This window comes from Chrysemys picta, chromosome 2 (assembly GCF_011386835.1).
Source record: "Chrysemys picta bellii isolate R12L10 chromosome 2, ASM1138683v2, whole genome shotgun sequence".
In the NCBI taxonomy this organism is placed as follows: Eukaryota; Metazoa; Chordata; order Testudines; family Emydidae; genus Chrysemys; species Chrysemys picta.
In genome coordinates this window covers 29,756,520-29,779,386 of record NC_088792.1, presented here as the reverse complement: position 1 = coordinate 29,779,386, position 22,867 = coordinate 29,756,520, and the positions used below count along the sequence as shown (strand labels likewise).

The window sequence follows — 22,867 nt, the reverse complement described above, 5'->3', positions numbered from 1 at the left end:
CTTAGCTTTAAGCACATGAGTAATTTCAGGCTTCAGTGGATGCTCAACTTTAAATATGAGATGTTTAAACATTCTTAAGCACATCCTGTTTAAAATTAAATATGTACTTACGTGCTTGTCTGACTAGAGGGCCAATGATGCTCAGCTCCTTGCAATACTGAGCTCTGTATCAGGTTTAACAAACATAAAACAATTAAAACATTTGCTATACGTGAAAGAAGCGAGCAACCCAAAACTGGAACAGAATTAGAAAAGTAATTGGTATTCAAAGTGAGTGTAAAAATATCAGAAGCTACGTAATCAAAACATAGTGACTAACAACTGCAGTTCTTGAAAACAATCAAAAGGGAAGGTCAAGATGGAATGATTAATTCAAGGATAAACTAGTACGGTACAACCTACATACAACGTACAGGGCCACCTCCAGGCACCTGCTTAACAAGCAGGTGCTTGGGGTGGCCAAGGGAGAGGGGCGGCACCTGTGGCAATTCAGGGGTGGCAGGTCCCTCACTCCCTCTAAGAGCGATGCACCTGCTGCAGAACTGCCGCCGCCGCCGCCAATCGCAGCTTCCCCCCCCCCCCCCCCAAATTGCCGCCTCCGATGGCGACTTTTTTTTTTTTTTCCTTTTTTGCGCTTGGGGCAGCAGAAATACTGGAGCCGGCCCTGACAACATACATTTATGTTTCATCCTTCACATCAACATCTCATGGCTCTTTAAAAAATAAAATGTAAGTGATATATGTAGTGAGTAGAAACTGAGGATAGAAATGCCAGTTTCATAAAATCAGAGAGGAAACAAGCTAGGCAAACCTTCAGAAACGGCATAAGTCAATTGTCTAAAAGGGATCTTATCCACTTAAGCAGAAAGAGAATACTGCTGTAATAATGGCACTGCTTATTTCAATGGCAGTGAGTTTTTTCCCCATTAGTCACGCACATAAAAACACCTACGCACAGTTTCAGTATGAAGAGCCCTGCATTGGAAGCCTGCAAGCCAAGGTTAGAGCCAAAGAATGAAACCTTTAAGAAACCAGATGTTAGGTTTCTTCCTTAGGAAGGAGAGGGGTAACGAGTACATTACTCACATAAGTTTAACAGAAAACCAGCGTTGATGGTAATAGTCGTCCTACCTGAGGCCTGTAAGCAAAGCTGTAGTAGGAAGTGCTTTAGAATGAAATGGTACTGTTACGTGGTCTCCACTTGTCATGATCTCTTAGCTGGGCACTATTTTTATGGAGGACATTCCTAAAAACTAGACACTGTATGCTGTTACTTTATACAGCTTGAGTAATCTTAGCATTTCAGACAGTGAGGAGTCTTCCAAACCCCATGATTCCCTGATTTTTAAACTCTTAGTACAGTAGTTAAAATAACCCCAATTAAACTCAGTCCCAAGCAAAATATTAAGGACAGAGTATTTATTTCTACATTTGAGTAATTTTCAAGAAAGTTTTCAGATTGCCTGTTGCGGCTCACAAAGGCAATTATGTGTCATGTGGTGAAAAGAGCAGGGCGCTGAGAATTGTACCTCTAGATTGAAGGCTCAATCACAGTCCTCAGTAGCTCCAATACAGTGGAGTTACATCTTCAGCAAGAGTTGCTAGGAGCACAGCTTGGCAGCGAAATGCCAATGTTTAGCATGTTACATAAAACTTCCCAGGCTTGCTAATGTCAGTGTTTCCTATTTTATCCAATCTGACTATGTTACTTAAGACAGTAAAAATGCATCCATCATCTCAAACAAAAATCCAGTATTAAAGCGAAATATAACTTAGCTAATTGCAAACAAAACAAATATGCATTACATGTCTGAGAGTCTCAAAAATAGGTCCCAAAAGTCCAAACCTACATAAACAGCCTAATATTTTCACAAGTGCTGAGTACCCAGCAGCTCCTAAAAAAATCAATGACTTCTCAAAGTGAAATCAGGGATGTTCAGCCACTCAAAACTAGGCTACTTACTTACGTGACTAAACATGGAGTTAAGGTACTAAATTTAAGACACATTTTGGAAAATCTTGTGTAAATTTTTTTTTAGGGATTTCCTGTCTCTTCTCATCCTCACTTTCATATTCCAACTTTATTTATATTGCATAATGAAAGCACCTTAATTTAAACCAAATATTTTATATTACATTTCCAGCTCAATTTCACTAATGTACTTAGCATTTTTGTGAAAGCGCCAATATTAGAAAATTCAGGAAAATTACTTTCATGTTGTTTGAATATCACCTTCTTCCATCCCTTCTCTTCTTTCTCCTATCTCATCTTCAGTGTTTACGCTAGAAATATGAAACACGGTGTGTTCGCAGGCAATGAACCCTGAGCCTGTTTAAGAACAGTCTGTACTCACTCTGTCTTTGTCGTCAGCTACGTCACAAAGAGTGTCATCAAGGTCCAGAATTCCTCCATCCCCATGCTCCAGGCGATGTACTTGTATCCAATAGTTTGGATCCTGTATGCAAAGGAAAAAGATCCATCAGATATTTCAAGTACATATTGGTAAAGAAGATATTTCCCCAACAGTCAATATGCCCAGTCCTATACTTACTGAAGTTAATGGTAAAGTTTTCATTCAGATTCAAATCCTGTACAATTCTACCCCGATATAACGCAGTCATCGGAAGCCAAAAATCCCTACCGCGTTATAGGTGAAACCCCGTTATATCAGGGTAGCGGTGGCAGGGCTCCGACGGTGATTTAATGGGCCCGGGCTCCCCACAGCGGCCAGAACTCCGAGCCCTTTATATCGCCACCCAAGCCCCGCCGCCAGAGCCCCGGGGTAACGGCAGCAGGGCTCCAGCGGTGATTTAAAGAGCCCTGGGCTCCAGCCACTGCGGGGAGCCCAGGCCCTTTAAATTGCCGGCTGAGCCCTGCTGCCACTGCTCTGGGGTAGCTGCGGCAGGGCTCCAGCGGTGATTTATAGGGCCTGGTGCTCCCTGCAGCAGCCAGAGCCTCGGGCCCTTTAAAGCGCCGCCCGAGCCCCGCTGCCGGAGCCCCGGGGTTATCGCGATATATGCGAACCTATGTTATAGCGGGACGCGTTATATCAGGGTAGAGGTGTACATAAAACTTTTGACCCTCTAACACAAGTGAATTATGTAAAGCAAAAGATTTTTCTTTCTGATAGCGTCAGTATTTCTATGGTCTCAATTACTGTAGTATCTGAGCACCTTATACCACCACTGTGGGATGGGTCATGATAGTACTTCCCTGTCTTAGAATGGTTTTTTTAGCTGACAGAAATTTTTCAGAAATGTCTCCTCAGACTGAAGTAGTCCAAGCACTTCGGTCAACAGGCCCCTATAAAGAGAAACTCTCTCTAGACACGAATACAAGGTTCATCAAAAAAAACCTTTCGGAGACATCACGTCAATCTCCAACAATGTTGTTTCACATATTACTGCTATACAAGACCTGTATGTCTCATATTGTATACATTCTGTATTTTGAAGGAAGGATACCATAATTTACCAACAAATGGGGATATAGTCTTCCACAACTTCCCCCACCCTTGTACCATACAAGCAGAATCAGAAGAATGGTACTGCATCAATAGAGGTACATGCCCATTTCCCCACAGATATCTACTATATTGAGCCTGGATTACAACATTTGTTATTCTAAGAGAGATCATTTTTATAGTGAAAAGTTCTATTATTGCCACACAGGGCTGGACATGACATAATATGTAACTTTTTTTTGCATCTTAGCTAGCCCACCTGCGTAACAATGACAACACTCTGAGCTGTTGTTCAATGTCTAACATTAGGACAAATTCAATACATTTCACATGGTCGCCAGAGTTTTCAAAACTGAGTAATGGGTTTGGGTGCCACAATTTTGGGGGACCCAATCTATTACACCTTAAAGAGACCTGATTTTCATAAAGTACTGGCCACCCATCTTTTAAACATGAAAAACTTAAAAGGGGTCTGAAGATGGACCTCCAAAAATTAGGGCATCCAAAAGCTTGAAAATCGTGGCCTGCATGTCTTATAGTACACATCTTGAAATTCCTGTGGTATCACCCACCACTTAAATGAAGGAAACAAAGCATATGTTTTCACCAAAACCTCTCAAAATATTTTAATAGCTCTGGGTTTCCAGCCATAATGTCTGCTCTGCATCTGGCTTAATCAGATTGTAAGGTCTTTGAGGTTGGGGCTGTCTCTAGGTTGTATCTTGTCCACGCCAAGGGCACTGTCGGTGCTGAATGAACAAACAAGGATAACATTCCTAGGCAGTAGGTCACAAATCTGTTACACATGGATCTGACATCAAGAGCATGTATTACACAGTAACTGACTGACTGAGATCAAGGATACTATGGAATTTTTCAAACAGAGGCTGTTTTTCAAGTTAATTGCTGGAGCAGCTGAAGTTTCAAAAGGACTTATCCTCAGCCACATTATCTCAAGTTCCCATTTGGATTCTTGAATAATTAAAATTATGAATTACCATTAACTTTCACTTTAAGTTGCCTACAAAATATTAAAAGTTAAACTACTGCATTTCAAATTACCAGTTTTTCAAACTCAAAGCTACACCGCTACCAATAGGGAGAAAGGTATAAGGCAAAAATCACTGATGTGTGGGAGGCAGAGCTCTTGGAAGAAGGGCTTTTTTCTCATTTTCATATGTGAAGGACTGGAGTTGGGGAGGCAGGAACGCCATCCCCACCAGCATATCCCCTGTTTTACCATGGTGTGGGGCCAAAATATTTGGGAGGAGGTTTTTCTTACGAGGTAGAAAGCGCTTACTAGAAAACAGCCCCCACTCTCTCAGTTACACTTCCACTTCTCTTTTCCTTTGCTGCAACGTACTGATTTCCATCCTTCTTTGTCCTCTAGGTCTCCATTGCCCTACCCTACTTTCCCTTCCTTTGTCACCTCAAAAGCCTACAAAGAACTTTATTACACCTCTACCGCAATATAACGCTGTCATCGGGAACCAAAAAAAATCTTACCGCGTTATAGGTGAAACCGTGTTATATCGAATTTGCTTTGATCCACCGGAGTGCGCAGCCCCGCGCCCCCGGAGCGCTGCTTTACCATGTTATATCAAGTCGCGTTATATCAGGGTAGAGGTATAGTAACACAATCTAGGCTGCCCTCATGCACAGTAGTATTTTACACCCCATGGCAACACTGTTTACAGCAGCACAAACACAACATGCATAGGCCTTGCTGCTGCCACTGCCACAGGGAAAGGGGTACTTTGAACAGATATAACCTAAATTTAAAAAAATCTATACATCCTTGGTTCTCTAATTATGTTTGCTCTGCCTTCCATGCAGCATCTCATGTGAATGCCTAAGAATCTTAGGACTCCCATTTGGATGAAAAGGGAGATGGGCAAGGGAGGTCATAGCCCTACAATTCCCATAAATTCATTGCTATTGTTACACGTTGGGAGAAACTGCATGGAAAGCAGAGAACTCCTATGCAATGAAAGTCAGAGGGAAAAGTAATGTTTCTTTTTCCTCACAATTTTCATTTTAAGTGACTGGTCTAGTCAAATAACACCCATGTGAAACTGCCCTATTCATTTTAGGCATCTGGTCATACACACACTGGCTTTAGTACCAGCAGAAATCAATGGAAACCCAGTTTTGAGTTTACATGCTTTAATGATTTGGGAGGGATTAAGTTGCCTAGAGATTCTTCTCATTTATGCAGTGCATTCATTTTTAGATTTTCACCTATTTCTCACCGCCCTATCCCAAAGATCAGGTTTTAGAACTATATTTTGTTAAATGCTATTCTTCTCAGAAATGTAATCCCAGTTAGTGATTTTAAAATCTATATTAACTATTAAATGCAAAAACATTTCACAGTTATGTTGAAGCAAGAATATACTGTTCCTGCAGTTTTGATTAAGGGCTAGTCTACACTGGCAATGCTAAAGCGCTGACACGGCAGCACTCTAACGTGGCTTGTGGGGTCGCGGCAGAGCGCTGGAAAACCACCTCCACAAGGGGCATAGCTACCAGCGGTGATCAACTGTCTACACTGGTGCTTTACAGCCAGGGCCAGCTCCAGGGATTTGGCCGCCCCAAGCAGCCACAAAAAAAAAAAAAGCTGCAATCACGATCTGCGGCAGCAATTCAGTGGAAGGTCCTTCGCTCCTAGCGGGAGTGAGGGACCGTCCACCGAATTGCCGCCGAATAGCTGGACCTGCCGCCCCTGTCCGGTGTGGCCGCCCCAAGCCTGGAGCCGGCCCTGTTTACAGCACTGAAACTTGCTGCGCTCAGAGGGGTGTTTTTTCACACCCCCGAGCGAGAAAGTTGCAGCACTGTAAATTGCCACTGTAGACAAACCCTGATTTACCTAATACACAGCTTCCCCCTTATTGTAATTGCCCTAGTGACATCATCACTTATACAAAATAAACTTTTCTACAAGTAGTAGCTCAACATACTACATCACTACTGTGAGGTACAGGGCTTTGGACAATACTGGCAAGCACCGTACCACCATTTTTATAGCTGTTTAATTAACAAATAGCAGCAGTTTCTTATATCATAAATGTACCAGAAACACAATTTTTACACTTGCAAAAATGAACGTAACACTATCTGTTTAGAGAAACATTACACAACAAGGCAGTGTTCCCTCCTCCCTAGCTCTACCCCCCATTTGGCAAGGCAATACCAAGTTATAGGGCTATTTCCATATACAACCTACATTTTAACTACTGAGTTGACCCAACTGAAATACCCAATCAGAAAAGCTTTTAATATCAGCCAAGTGCAACAAGATTTAGCTAAAACCGTGTACACATATAAAACTTAATGGATAGATTTTAGACCAGATTATATATACAGATTAGAGAGAGTTTCTACATTAAGATTGTAGATTGTGACTGACCTACTTTGCATTTTGTTTGTGAAAGGAGATGAAAACACTTCATTCTTATGTAATTTGTCTGTATATCAAAAATTCTACAGTAAACAGGAGAGCTGAAGTTTGCTTTAAATTCTTCTCTGAAATTACTTTATGGAAAAAAAAAACACTCCTCAAGTTTCTATTGGACCTTTTGGGGCACATACACCCGGAAGTGATTATACCAAAGAGAGTATTCATGTGTGCTTTTGTTTAATTTGAGCATTTAATGTTTCACTGTTTATAAAAAGATCAGGCAAAGCTATCAGCTTATACACACTGTCCTAATGTTCCTCATCTGGCAAGCTCTAGAACAAAGTCCAAAGAAAACATGCCTTGTATACTCAACTTTTGAACCAGTAAACAGTAGGGAAGACTTAGTTTCTCATCTCACACCCCATTATGTAATGCATCTCTACCTCTGGTATCTGAAAAAAGACTGTCACGTGATCGAATACAAACAGTTGGGTTTTTAAGGCTTGACAGAATTGACAGGCTACAATAAGGTTTACACTTCAAAACATAACAAGTCACTTATTACAGCTCAAAGACTCAACGGGGATTTGAGATATAAGCCAAACTTTATTGCAATCTGGAAATGAGAAAGAACTATTTTACAGCAAACAAGAACCAACCTGCCTCTTCAACTCCATCATCTGAACCCTAACTGTTCTTGACCAAATCGCTTAACCTCTCTAGCCTCCGTTTCCTGTCTGTAAAATGGCGATATTACAGACAGGGTACAGATGGAAGAGTGGCTAAATCCAAAAGGACAGCCAGCATTAAGCTGAACTCTGGTATTTCTGGATGTTTATCCTGTTTTCAGACAGTGTGCATATTAATAAAAGGGCAACATAGCAAACACACAAAATTACAGGATCAAAAACACAATTGCTGCCCTTATGCTACATCATATGCCCAGCCTACATAGCTTAGATACAAGTTGCATTCTTCCGCCAATTAGCAAGTATTTCGTTTTTAAAAGGTGCTTTTCTCTTCTGTGAGAAATGTCAAAGAAAAAAAAAACCTAATTTCATGCACCACATATATTTTATAGTTTACTCCACAAAACCTGAGCTGAGTATATTATGGCTCTTCCTGTTTGACAAGCCACTAACACAAAATAGTAGGTCAGCAAGACTAGACAAGAAATACCTAAAATGAGTTTGGCAAGAGCTTACACAGACAAGATCTGCTAAGTAAATATGAAACAACAATAAACCTTTTCATTTAAGTTTTCTCTATACCATGTGGAGACAGTCATTTCTCGATTCCCCTTTGCTCCCTGTGATTACTCTACATTTTACAGCGTTTATCTACATGCCTTTTGAGCAATGGAAAAGATTGTAGTTTCTAGAAATAAATATGGCCAAATGAAAACACAAGATCCTACCACCACTGAACTTTGTGAGTAACTGAAATCCAGAGCTGAGTCCAAACTTTGGCCATGGTCTCTATCTATATTATACAGCAGAATAAACAAACAACTGGTCCAAAAACCTCAGCTTTGGAAATATTCAAAACTAGGATATAAATTATGTGGCTTGAACCCATCCATAGTATTTACTACCTTCAAAAGACACTAGACCAGTGGTTGTCAAACTGTGGGTCGCGATCCCATTTTAATGGGGTCACCAGGGCTGGCATTGTATTTGATGGGGCTTGGGGCTGAAACCAATGTCTGAGCCCACTTCCCAGGGCTGAAACCCTCAAGCTTTGGCACCCCCCAGGGCAGCGGTGCTTGGGCTTTGCCCCCCCCTCTCCAAGATGGTGGGGCATGGGCTTCGGTCCCCCTTCCCGGGGTTGTGTAATAATTTTGGTTGTCAGAAACAGGTCGCGGTGCAGTTAAGTTTGAGAAACCCTGCATTAGACTAAATTCTGCCTTGAGTTGCACTCAAGTGCAATGCCACTCTCTTCAGCATGATTGCAAGTGTGGCATTGCATAACTTGACCAACTATGCGTTTCATTCACAGCTAGGGAACAACACTGAGTATTTTTTATCTAATATTAATAAAACACCTCCAAGTGAATTTTTGGAACAATTACTGAAAATATTTTAGCTTAGATGGAAGACTTGTTGGACCATAACCTGGCCTTCAGCATTCAGTGAGTTTTCATAGCAAGTGGCAAACCCTTCTGATCAGTCCTTTGAGACATTCTGAAAGGCATTCTGTGTCATTGTATGTCTGGGTTACAGTGAATAAGCAAGAAGCACTACACCATAGTGTCCTAAAATGAAATCTCTCCAATTAGAGATTCCTCCAGTAGTGACTCTTGAATTTGTACTCTGCTCAGCGCACATGGAAAGTGATTTTTACCCAGCACAATTAAGTATGCGGGAATTCTATTACGAATCAGCTAACACCAATGCTGCAATAAAAATTCTCAAGGTGCCCCATTCTGAACGTATACAGACATATGATGTGTGTCTATCAGGCTGTGTCTCACATTATTTGCTGTGTATAAAAAAATACATCTATAAAAGATTATGATTTAAAGCTGTCCTGCTGCAATACCTAGACCAAATAAGCCCTTTAAAAAAAAAATGAAAAATGGTGAAGATGCAAATACACGGAATCTTAAGTGGAAATGCCACTTTTTAAAATGGACCAATACCAAGAACTAAATATATTTTAAAATGGTATTTAGAAAATTGTTATAAAAATATTTTCCTGAGAAAATTTCTTAAGCAATATCTACTTAGAGTCAATTACAATTTTACACACATGGCTACTCAGCACAATAACATTTTGGTGACCGTTTAAATTTAACTTTTTGAAGTAGAATTAGGTTTTTAAAATTCATACTTAGCTGCTCAGAACTAGGATTTTTAGAATTCTGGCAATTATATTCACTCACTTGTTGATGCTAACCTCAGAGTTCAATGAGCTTCTTAAGTTTTCAACACAACAGGTATCAAGTTGCATTTTATTACAGCAACAAGTTAAATTACACTGCTCTAGAACAATTTAGTTCTTTTGGGAAGGGTAAATCAGTAAGGCACAATTATTTTGTAAAAGCTATGTGGATGTTTTTAGCATAGTTCAAACAATGTGCAGAACTGGACAGTTCACTTCTTTCAATTCAAGGGCATAGGTAATGCTAAACTTGAAATTCAATGCAATAATACAGTGTAATCATTGCATCACACTCCTCAAGTCTAAGCAAGTCAGTCCTCCTATTTCCTGTGTACACCACCCAGTTACATATTCTACCTAGTTGTGCTCTGAAAACTACTTAAATTTGACATTTGTAAATACTTCACTCTCCACCTCAGAGTTTTTCTGTAATTAAAGAAGATAAATATTTTGTTAAGTGAACATTCACCTAGAATGTGAACACAAGAACAGATTGTCCAACAAAGCTAGTAAGCGGTTTACATTTTGTTTATTCCATAGGGATTACATAGAAAAATAAGACATACTCAGGATAAACTGAGAAAGCCATCACTGTAAGTAACCTTTTACTATTTTACAACTAAATGATTGTACTCTCCCAGATAATGGAAAAAAGAACCATATGCAGTCTTTTTATATAAGAAAAAGCAATGGAAATTATGTCTGTTAATGGCATAGAAGGTGATTTCCTACTCCTTTAGTTCTAAATATTTGTATGTACTGTTTTCATAAAAGTCTATCCTTTCCAAAAGAGTACAAAGGAGTTTCTAGTCATGAAGGAAAGCTGCTGTAAAACTGCTTGTTTTCAGGAATATTTTAATTCAACCTGTTCAAGAGGAAGGCAATTACAGCTTCTCAGTTCAGAAAATGATACCTGTGTTGGGACAACAGAAATAAGTTTCCTAAGACTTCCCAGTTTAAAGCATTTTATTTTGTGACATTCACAACATGCAAAAGTTTTAAAAACAATCTAATCTCAGTCTTTCCTTTATTAATATACTTATTAGTTTTTCATATGATGCTCATTGCTGTAGTATCTGGTCATGACATCAACATACTGTTCCTTCCAATACATCCAGAGGTATATTCCACAGTATATTTGTGTAACTAAAACAAAATGCTTCCTGGTTGATAAAATGTCTGAAGTGGCCAGCAGAGAGCAGCATTTGCATTACTGCTCACTCACTGCTAAGAAAAAAGAAGAACAGGAGGACTTGTGGCACCTTAGAGACTAACAAATTTATTAGAGCATAAGCTTTCGTGGACTACAGCCCACTTCTTCGGATGCATCCGAAGAAGTGGGCTGTAGTCCACGAAAGCTTATGCTCTAATAAATTTGTTAGTCTCTAAGGTGCCACAAGTCCTCCTGTTCTTCTTTTTGCGGATACAGACTAACACGGCTGCTACTCTGAAACCTTTCACTGCTAAGAGAAATTCCAACATTACTTCTTTCAGACCATAGGAACCCATGCCTACTGATTCCTCCATCTCTGAGCTGGAGGCAGCCCTATCAGCTGCCACTACAATTGTTAGCTTATTTATCTGGAAACAAACTAAACTAGAGCTTTTAAAGATGTAGTTACATTGACTCCATGCTTTCAGATCAAGACCAACTGGGAACAAACTTTCAAATGTAACCTTTAATGTGGGTGACTCGTTTTCCAAGGCAATAAGCACCTATTTATCAAACTGAAAGCAATGGCAGCTGATCAAAATTTCTGAAAAGCAGATTGAAAATTTCTAAAATTGGAGGTACCCAAAATTAGATGTCATTTATTCAAATAAAGCTGTGACAGTTTGTGTGTTGTCAAGATTGCCCTTATAAAAAGTGTGACTTTTTGAATATTAAATTTCCTTACATCAAGTAATTCTTGTCTGAGTTAGCATATTTTTAGAGGTTTTGAATTTCCAATTCTATTAATGATTGCTTTACTTTTACAATACTTCAAAGAGTAAATGCAAGCACATTTTTCTAATAGCTGTTTAAAATTGTCTGGAATGTAAGAATACATTACATACTGTGCTGTTATCTGCACTATTCCTGAATATTTCACAATAGATAAAGCTTTTATGGCAAAAGCATACATACATTAAAAACAACACAAAATAATCAGCCTGGGGTGTGTACCAGAGCTATCTGTTCAACAACATAGCACAAAACAGACCACAAACATTGAAGAACAATAACAGGCTGAAATGAAAATAATGGTTAATTAAAAAACTGTAATACATCTGAAAATTTACCAATAAGTTTATTCATTTCCATGTCTACCTCTGTTCTATAGGAGGGACCTTTCAGAACAAACTTTCAGGTGCCAAAGAAAAGCCGCAAACAGCTTTTAATATAAGATGGTTTCTAACTATTTTCCACAGCCCAACAACCTAGCAAGAGCAAATATTATAGTTCAAATTACATTTCATTCACTTCATATCTCTGCTGGAATTCCAAATAAGACCCACCATGCAACAAATACTTCAGCTGCAGGAAGAAAAAGTTTAAGCATGTGTAAGCATTCAGCAATAGGAGAACACTTCAGTCTCTCTGGTCACTCAATAACAGACCTCAAATTGGCAATTCTTCAACAAAAAAACTTCAAAAACTGACTCCAACGTGAAGCTGCAGAACTGGAATTAATTTGCAAACTAGATACCATCAAATTAGGCCTGAATAAAGACTGGGAGTGGTTGGGTCATTACAAAACCTAAACTTAATTTCTCCAATACTAATTTCTCCCTACTTTTACTCATACCCTCTTGTCAACTGTCTGGACTGGACCACTCTCTTACCACTTCAAAAGTTATTTCTCCTCCCCTTGGTATCCTGCTGTTAATTGATTTATCTCAGACTGACTTAACACTTGGTAAAGCAACCCACATCCTTTCATGTATTTATACCTGCTCGTGTATCTTTTACTTAATACATCTGATGAAGTGGGTTCTAGCCCATGAAAGCTTATGCCCAAATAAATTTGTTAGTCTCTAAGGTGCCACAAGGACTCCTCTTTTTTTTTTTTAATTGCATTCAGCAATAGTTATTTCAACATAAGCACACTGAATTGATCTCTGAAGACCTAACTCTACAAGATGGGGAACTTTAATGCGAGTTAGAGGTGCTCCCGCACATCATAGAATAGCCATTCTCAAATGGTGGTGTGAGGGGGGACCTGATATGTGAGCTGGTGGCTGTGACCTCTCTAAAATCCCTGGGCCACCAGGACCCTGTGAGGGTCCCGCTCAAGGGCAGGAAAGACCAGCTCACTGACTTCCCCTTTTCCTACTGCTGATTCTATCCCTCCCTCCCACCTCCCAATCTTAGAGCTGCTCCTTACGTCATCTCTCTCCTGTTTCGTGCAGTATTTGGCTCCAAAACAAGGGAAGTGGGGAGCTTCAAGGACCTATGGAGCAAATCTTCTCAACCCTCAGAGCTGAGCACTGCACAAACACAGGGGAAAGAAAAGAGGAGGGAGAGACCCTTTCACTCCAGTGGCATCAGCCAAATATCGCCCCTTCATCTTTTACAATCTGCAAGCCACAAAACAGTCGAAAAATTGTTCTTTGGATTTGGGGATATGGTGGCTTGTGGGATGAATTTCTGGGCATTTTTGTACATTGTGGATGAAAAAATTGGAGTTCCATGGCTTTAGGAGAAACTCCTAAAGAAACTCAGGTACCTTGTCACATCAGCATACTTTTCTTTGTACACAAGTATATGTACGTTATTTATTATTATTTTATTTATTTATTTTTTACATACACACACACACACCCCAGAGGCTGCATAACTCTTCCCACTACTACCCGTGAATGGTGGCAATATCTAATACTAAGCTCTGCTTAGTGGAACATTTTCTGTTCTTTCTAGACAAAGAATCTGATCCCTTTCCTACTTCACTGTGATGACTTCATATAATGAAAGGCCATCAAAGTTGAAATTTGGATATCTGGGCTATGTCACATTTCTAAAAACCAACACAGAAGGCAAAGAGGGTATTATTTATGGAACAGAAAGTAATGCTAATTGTTCCCTCCATATCCACTTTCAATAGTAACAATAAATTACTTTTTAATTTCTCATATTACACTGACAGTTTCAAAATTAGTGCTTATTCATTTTCTCATGTTAAACAACATAAACTGATCATTAGCCCATTTCAGAACTAGATCTGGGCCTAAAAACCTAACACAGTGTACTGAATTGAACTGGCAGTCATGGTCAATTAACTGGTTATTCCTTGATCTCATTTTAATAGCAAGAAGTCCTCATTTAAAATGCTAAGTTTACTTTGGCTGGTAAAGGGCATTCAGGCATGGTGTCTGACTTTTACAGACTAGCAAATATATATATTAACCTACTCACTCTTGTGCAGAAGACAGAGTCCACACAATTAATGATTTCTTAAACTCCTTCTCTTGCTCACTTGGGATCAACACCTGAATATATGATTATTTCCCACCCACCAGCATTAACTAAAAATACAGACCATCCCTGAGGCAAAATTTCATCAAGTTATCTCAGTCTGACTTGGAGCTTTGGATTTTCATCCACTCCTTCTTTATGAGGTGTACAGTCAAGTGGTAAAGGTAGGGGTGGGCCAACTTTTTTTGGCTCAAGGGTCACATCTGGGTGGGGAAATTGCATGCAGGGCCATGAATGTAGGGCTGGGGCAGAGGGGTGTGAGAGTGTGCAGGAAGGGGCTCAGTGCAAGGGGTTGGGGCACAGGAGGGGTGTGGGGTGTACGAGGGGGCTCAAGGCAGGAGGCTGGGGTGCAGGGAGAGGTGCGGAGTGCGGCAGGGGGCTCAGGGCAGGGGGTTGGGGTGAAGGAGGAGTTCAGGGTGCCAGCTCCAGCCCGGCACCACTTACCTTGAGTGGCTCCGGGCTGGCAGCGGTGTGCAGTGGTGCTAAGACAGATTCCCTGCCTGCCCTAGCCCCGCACCACTTATGGAAGCGGCCAGCACCACTTCTCTGTGACCCCTGGGGCGGGGGGGGGGGGGGCAGAGGGCGCCACACACTGCCCTCGTCTGCGGGTACCTCCCCTGAAGCTCCCATTGGCCAAGGTTCCCCGGTCCCGGCCAATGGAAGCTGAGGGGGTCGGTGCCTGCAGGCAAGGGCAGCATGTGGAGCCATCTGCCCCCGCTCTTCCCCTCGAGCCACAGGGACGTGGTGCCGGCCGCTTCCGGGAGCGGCATGGGGCCAAAACAGGCAGGCAGCATGCCTTAGTCCCATGACGCCACAGGGGTGGCAATCCCAGGGGCCGGATCCAAAGCCCTGATGGGCCGAATCTGGCCCAGAGGCCGTAGTTTGCCCACCCCTGGGATAAGGCATGTGTCTAACAGTCAAGAAATTGAATTCTATTCTTAGCTCTGCAGCTGACTTGTTGCGTGACCCTGGAGAAGTCACTTCACTTCTCTAGGTGTCCGTTTTCTCATCTATGAGACTTACCCTCCATTCTAAAGCACTTTGAGTTCTAAGGACAAAACATGCTACAGAAAAACTAAGGCCTGGTCTACACTACGAGTTTAGGTCGAATTTAGCAGTATTAAATCGAATTAAGCCTGGACACGTCCACACGACGAAGCCCTTTTTTTCAACTTAAAGGGCCCTTTAAACCGGTTTCTTTACTCCACTTGCGACGAGGGGATTAGTGCTGAAATCGGCCTTTGCGGGTCGGGTTTGAGGTAGTGTGGATGGAATTTGACGTTATTGGCCTCCGGGAGCTATCCCACAGTGCTTCATTGTGACCGCTCTGGACAGCACTCTCAACTCAGATGCACTGACCAGGTAGACAGGAAAAAGCCCCGCGAACTTTTGAATTTTATTTCCTGTTTGCCCAGCGTGGAGAGCACAGGTGATCACGCAGAGCTCATCAGCACAGGTAACCATGATGAAGTCCCAGGATCGCAAAAGAGCTCCAGCATGAACAGAACGGGAAGTACGGGATCTGCTCGCCATACGTGGAGACGAATCAGTGCTAGCTGAACTCCGAAGCAGTAAACGAAAGGGCAAAATATTAGAAAAAGTCTCCAAGGCCATGAAGGACAGAGGCCATAACAGGGACGCACAGTGCCGCATGAAAATTAAGGAGCTAAGGCAAGCCTACCACAAAGCCAGAGAGGCAAACGGAAGGTCCGGGGCAGAGCTGCAAACATGCTGCTTCTACACAGAGCTGCATGCCATGCTCCGGGGTGCAGCCACCACTACCCCAACCGTGTGCTTTGACTCCATCAATGGAGAATCATGCAACAGGGAAGCGGGTTTGGAGTACGAGGAAGCTGATGATGAAGACAACGAAGATAGCTCACAGCAAGGAAGCGGAGAAACCGGTTTCCCCAACGGCTAGGATATGTTTATCACCCTGGACCTGGAACCAGTAACCCCCGAAATCACCTAAGGCGTGCTCCCAGACCCTGAGGGCGCACAAGGGACCTCTGGTGAGTGTACCTTTGTAAATATTACATATGGTTTAAAAGCAAGCATGTTTAATGATTATTTTGCCCTAACAACCGCAGCCAGTACAGCTACTGGAAAAGTCTGTTAACGTGTATGGGGATGGAGTGAAAATCCTCCAGGGACATCTCCAGAAAGCTCTCCTTCATGTACTCCCAAAGCCTTTGCAAAAGGTTTCTGGGGAGGGCTGCCTTATCCCGTCCGCCATGGTAGGACACTTTACCACGCCAGGCCAGTAGCACGTAGTCTGGAATCATTGCATAACAAAGCATGGCAGCGTATGGTCCCGGTGTTTGCTGGCATGCAGACAACATCTATTCCTTATCTCTCTTTATTATCTCAGGACATTGATATCATTCATGGTCACCTGGTTGAAATGGGGTGATTTATTAAGGGGACATTCAGAGGTGCCCGTTCCTGCTCGGCTGAACAGAAATGTTCCCCGCTGTTAGCCACGCAGTGGGGGGGAGGGGTGAAATGATCATGGCAGAGAATTGGGTGGGGGGGGGTAGTTGGGTTTGTGCTGCATGTTAACCCGGAAACTGCAGCCCCTCCTTTTACATTGCAAACCCATTTTAAATGGCCAACCCAACGGGTGCTTGGTATGGGACATGAGGGCGCTGCTGTTTGAAACCATTCCCACATGTTATGAAGGTTAAAAAAGCCAAAAGACTGTGGCTTACCATGGCTGCCTGCAAGCCGAATTCTGTTGCCTGGCACTGTGTGAGTGATCTCTCACACCAAACCGGCAGGCCTTCAATATAAGAGGAAAAATGCGACCTTGTAATGAAAGCACATGCTGTGTAATGTGAACAGCAAAATTTAACATGAAAGAGTGTACCCATTGTTCCCTAAAATGTGTCTTTTTTTAACCACCTCTCCCTTCTCCTCCACCAGCTGCAAATGTTTCTCCTTCAAAGAGGCTAGTGAAGATTAGAAGGAGAAAACAGCAGACTCGGGATGATATGTTTTCGGAGCTCCAGATGTCCTCCCACGCTGACAGAGCACAGCAAAATGTGTGGAGGCAGTCAATGTCAGAGTGCAAAAAAGCACAATATGAATGAGAGGAGAGGTGGCGGGCTGAATCGCGGGCTGAAGAGACAAAGTGACGGGTTGAAGAGGATAGGTGGCATCAGCTTGCTGACAGAAGGCAAGAGTCGATGCTCCAGCGTACGGTTGACCTGCAAGAAAGGCAGCAGGAGCAGAGACCGCCGCTACAGCCCCTGTGTAACCAACAGCCCTCCTCCCCAAGTTCCATAGCCTCCTCACCCAGACGCCCAAGAACACGGTGGGGGGGGAGGCCTCCGGCCACCCAGCCACTCCACCCCAAATGATTGCCCAAGCATCAGAAGGCTGGTCTTCAATAAGTGTTAAAGTTTTAAACTCCCATGTGTCCTTTTCCTTTCCTCCTCCCCCACCCCTCCCGGGCTACCTTGGCAGTTATCCCCCTAGTTGTGTGATGAATTAATAAAGAATGCATGAATGTGAAGTAACAATGACTTTATTGCCTCTGCAAGCGGTGCTCGAAGGGGGGAGGGGAGGGTGGTTAGTTTACAGGGAAGTAGAGTGAACCGGAGGAAGGGGGCGGGGGGAGGGTTCATCAAGGAGAAACAAACAGAAGTTTCACACCGTAGCCTGGCCAGTCACAAAACTGGTTTTCAAAGCTTCTCTGATGCGCACCGCGCCCTGCTGTACTCTTCTAACCGCCCTGGTGTCTGGCTGCGCGTAATCAGCGGCCAGGCGATTTGCGATTTGCCTCAACCTCCCACCCTGCCATAAATGTCTCCCCCTTACTCTCACAGATATGGTGGAGCGCACAGCAAGCAGCAATAACAATTGGAATATTGGCTTCGCTGAGATCTATCCGAGTCAGTAAACTGCGCCAGCGTGCTTTTAAACGTCCAAATGCACATTCTACCACCATTCGGCACTTGCTCAGCCTATAGTTGAACAGGTCCTGACTACTGTCCAGGCTGCCTGTGTACGGCTTCATGAGCCATGGCATTAAGAGGTAGGCTAGGTCCCCAAGGATAACGATAAGCATTTCAACAATCCCCAACGGTTATTTTCTGGTCCGGGAAGAAAGTCCCTTCCTCCAGCTTTTGAAACAGACCAGAGTTCCTGAAGACGCGAACATCATGTACCTTTCCCGGCCATCCTACGTTGATGTTAGTGAAACGTCCCTTGTGATCCACCAGGGCTTCCAGTAGCATTGAAAAGTACCCCTTGCGGTTTATGTACTCAGTGGCTTGGTGCTCTGGTGACAAGATAGGGATATGGGTTCCATCTATCGCCCCACCGCAGTTTGGGAATCCCATTTTAGCAAAACCATCCACTATGACCTGCACGTTTCCCAGAGTCACTACCCTTGATATCAGCAGGTCTTTGATTGCGTTGGCTACTTGGATCACAGCAGCCCCCACAGTAGATTTGCCCACTCCAAAGTAATTCCCGACTGACTGGTAGCTGTCTGGCGTTGCAAGCTTTCACAGGGCTATCGCCACTCGCTTCTCAACTTTGAGGGCTGCTCTCATCCTGGTATTCTGGCGCTTCAGGGCAGGGGAAAGCAAGTCACAAAGTTCCATGAAAGTGCCCTTACGCATGCGAAAGTTTCACAGCCACTGGGAATCGTCCCACACCTGCAACACGATGCGGTCCCACCAGTCTGTGCTTGTTTCTCGGGCCCAGAATTGGCGCTCCACGCCATGAACCTCCCCCAGTAACACCAGGATTTGCACATTGTTGGGGCCTGTACTTTGTGAGAGGTCTATGTCCATGTCAATTTCCTCATCACTCTCGTCGCCGCGCTGCAATCGCTTCCTCGCCTGGTTTTGCTTTGGCATGTTCTGGTTCTGCATATACTCCAGGACAATGCGCGTGGTGTTCATAGTGCTCATAATTGCCGCGGTGATCTGAGCGGTCTCCATGATCCCAGTGCTATGGCGTCTGGGCTGAAAAAAGGCACAAAACTATTGTCTGATGGAGGGAGGGAGGGGCGAGTGATGACATGGCTTATAGGGAATTAAAATCAACAAAGGTGGCTGTGCATCAGGGAGAAACACAAACAACTGTCACACAGAATGGCCCCCCCAAAGATTGAACTCAAAACCCTGGGTTTAGCAGGCCGTTGATTTCACAGAGGGAGGGGGAAGCAAATGAATACAGAACAAATCTGGTCCATCTATCTTTTACATCTTAGGCTGGCAGCAGACAGTGCAACATGACTGATAGCCATCGGCATCTTCTGCGTGCTTGGCAGAAGATGCTGCATTACGATTGCTAGCCATCATCATCAAGACGGTTCAATAGGACTGCCGGCAGGACTGAGTCTCTAGGAGACAAAACATGTCTACCCAGGTGCCTCTGACCCAAATTCCTGAGGAATACGACGATGATGGATACCAATCGTAATACACCATCTACGCCAAACGGCAAGGAACTGCTGCTGTACAGCAATGCAGCCCCACGTCTGCCGGCACCCAGATAGCCGATGACAGCTACCAGTCATACTGCACTGTCTACTGCCAAAAGGCAATTAGCTGCTGCTGTGTAGCAATGCAGTACCACGTCTGCCAGCACCCAGATGACATATGGTGATGGTGAGCTGAGCTGAGCGGGCTCCATGCTTGCTGTGGTATGTTGTCTGCACAGGTAACCCAGGTAAAAAGGCGCGAATCGATTGTCTACCATTGCTCTGACGGAGGGGGAGGGGCCTGACAACATGTACACAGAACCCCCCGCGACACTGTTTTTTCATCATCAGGCACTGGGATCTCAACCCAGAATTCCAATGGGCGGCGGAGACTGCGGAATAGCTACCCACAGTGCAACGCTCCGGAAGTCGACGCTAGCCTCAGTACTGTGGACGCGGTCCGATGACTTAATGCACTTAGAGCATTTTATATGGGGGACACACAATCGACTGTATAAAACCAATTTCTATAAAACCGGCTTCTATAAATTCGACCCAATTTCGTAGTGTTGACATACCCCAAGAAGTAGTATTAACAACTATTTTCACAGCATACAAATCTCAACCAAGAGGAACAATGGGATTTTTTATACAGAATGATCTAAAACTACTAGGAAGTGCTACTGACACATGGCCAACTAGGATTCTATGAAAGACTGCAATGTTACAATGTTTCTGGTCTCCTTCCACCTACACAAACATCCCAGAACATGCTATTACCATCTCTGAGAAAGCCACCAAGCTGAATCAAAAATATAAAAGGAGAGGAAAGCAATGAAGTATTTTCTGGTATTAGAATATAAATGGCAGGAAGCTTGTGTTAATTAACTACTAGGGCCCTACCAAATTTACAGTGCATTTTGGTCAATTTCAGAGTCATAGGATTTTTTAAAAATCGTAAATTTCATGATTTCAGCTATTTAAACCTAAAATTTCACTGTGTTGTAACTGTACAGGTCCTGAGCCAAAAAAGAAGTTGGGGGGGTCACAAAGTTATTGTAGAGGGGTTGTGATACTGCTACCCTTACTTCTGAGCTGCTGCCTTCAGAGCTGGGTGCCCGGCCAACAGCCGCCACTCTCTGGCCACCCTGCTCTGAGGGCAGTGCAGAAGTAAGAGTGACACCCCCTGCTCCCTGAAACTCCCTTTTGGGTCAGGGCCCCCCAATTTGAGAAACACTTGTTCCCCCATGAAATCTGTATAGTATAGTATAAAAGCACACAAAAGACCAGATTTCATGGGTGGGGTGAGGAAAGAGACCAGATTTCATGGTCCATGGCGTGTTTTTCATGGCCATTAATTTAGTAGGGCCCTATTAATAATGAAGGGTAAAGCAGGACGCTTTGCTGGGGAAAAAGGTTGACACATTGTACTTACCATGAATACTAAAATTATCTTAATTTAAATCTTGGAATGTTGTGTTGTTTTATTAGTGAAAGCGAAAAATAGCTTTTTTCAAACAATTGAGTAAACATTGAGTGCAGTAATTTCTGCTCTAAAAAACTAAACAGGAAACTCTCTGCCCTCCCCTCCCCGCCACACACACACACTTACTTCTCATGCATGTCATGGTGGGGAGAAGAGGGATGGAGAAATACAGGTAAGTAGATGACCTGACTCGTATGCAACTTGGAAACTACCTTGGGTCTGAATCTGGGGTAGAGGTGTAGCAAGACCTTTTCTTTATAGAAGGAAATATATGGTGGACCCACTCCCAGTTCACTGACTCTTCTGGCCAATGTTATAGTTATCAGAAAGTCCACCTTCATAGACAGATGGGTCACAGAACATGTATTTAATGGCTCAAAGGGAGTCTTAGTGAGAGATGATAGAACAAAATTAAGGGCTTATTGAGGTGTGATCACCATCACTGATGGACAGGATCTGAGAATCCCCTTCAAAATCTATTTGTGACAGTGTGCATTAAACTCATAGTGTTAACCACTGGAGGAAGGAAAATGCTGATTGCTTCTAAATGCACCTACAGGGAACTGAATGCAAGACCTGAAAGACTTAAGTGTCAGATGCATCCGACGAAGTGGGCATTCACCCACGAAAACTTATGTTCCAATACATCTGTTAGTCTTAAAGATGCCACAGGACACTCAGTTGCTTTTTACAGATCCAGACTAACACGGCTACCCCTCTGATACTTAAGTGTGAGGAGATTCTCTAAGATATCAGGGATTCCAGTGGACAACTTGCATTGATGAGCCCAAGCAGAGAAACACTTCTATTTAGCCACGTAACCGCTTCTTGTAGAACCTTTTCCACTTTGGTTAAAGATGGATTGCACACTCTTGGAACATGAGCATTCTATCTCCAATGCCCACCCAAATATCAGACTGAGTTGCTGACCCCAGATTGTGATGTGTGATCTTGTCCTGGTGTTGTATTAGAACGCCTGTGGATGTTCATGGGTGTTTCACTAAGAGCTTCAACAGCTCTGTGATCCACAACTGTCTTGACCAGTTGGGCAGGATGAGGATGACTAGAACTTTGTCTCAGCATATCTTCTACAAAACCTGTGGCATCAAAGGAATTGGAAGGAAAACATACTCCAGGTGACCCTTCCACAACATCAGCAGGGCATCTCCCAAGGAGTCTTTGCCTAGGGCTGCTCTGGAGCGGTAACAAGGAACTTTCCTGTTCACCTATGAGTAAGGCTACGTTTTGGTCTCGGATATTTTTAGTAAAAGTCATGGACAGATCACGGGCAGTAAAAAAAATTGGTAGCCCATGACCTGTACTATATACCCCTGACTAAATCTTGGGGGGAAGAAAGGGGGCCCCAGGGGTGCCGTAGGTGCTTGGAGGGGTGGCAGCGCGGGGGGGCCCATGGGTGCTGGGGGGGCTGGTGGCAGCACATGGCCCTGGACCCCTGCTGGTGCTTGGCGGTGGGGGGTTGGCAGGCTCCTACCTGGCTCCGCACCTCCCCAGAAGTGGCAACATCCCCCTCCCTCTGCTCCTAGGCGGAGGCGTGGCCAGGCAGCTCTGCACACTGACTCTGTCCTGAGCACCAGCTCCACAGCTCCCATTGGCCAGGAACCACAGTCAATGGGAGCTGTGGGGGCAGCGCCTGTGGACAAGGGAAGCATGTAGAGACCCCTCGCTGTGCTGCACCTCCACCTAGGAACAGAGGGATGTCGCTGCTTCCAGGGAGCCC

General features: G+C 43.5%; 1 protein-coding gene across 32 annotated transcripts in view; it reads right to left on the bottom strand.

Annotated features, from left to right (window-relative positions):
- The window catches only part of PARD3 (par-3 family cell polarity regulator), a 664,552-nt gene that overhangs the window by 568,634 nt on the left and 73,051 nt on the right, over positions 1-22,867 (bottom strand). For all 32 annotated transcript variants that reach the window (XM_065586777.1, XM_065586791.1, XM_065586785.1 and 29 more), the window contains exon 2: positions 2,355-2,456. In XM_065586777.1, coding sequence (XP_065442849.1) covers positions 2,355-2,456 — 102 coding nt within the window. The remainder of the gene's footprint in view (positions 1-2,354; positions 2,457-22,867) is intronic.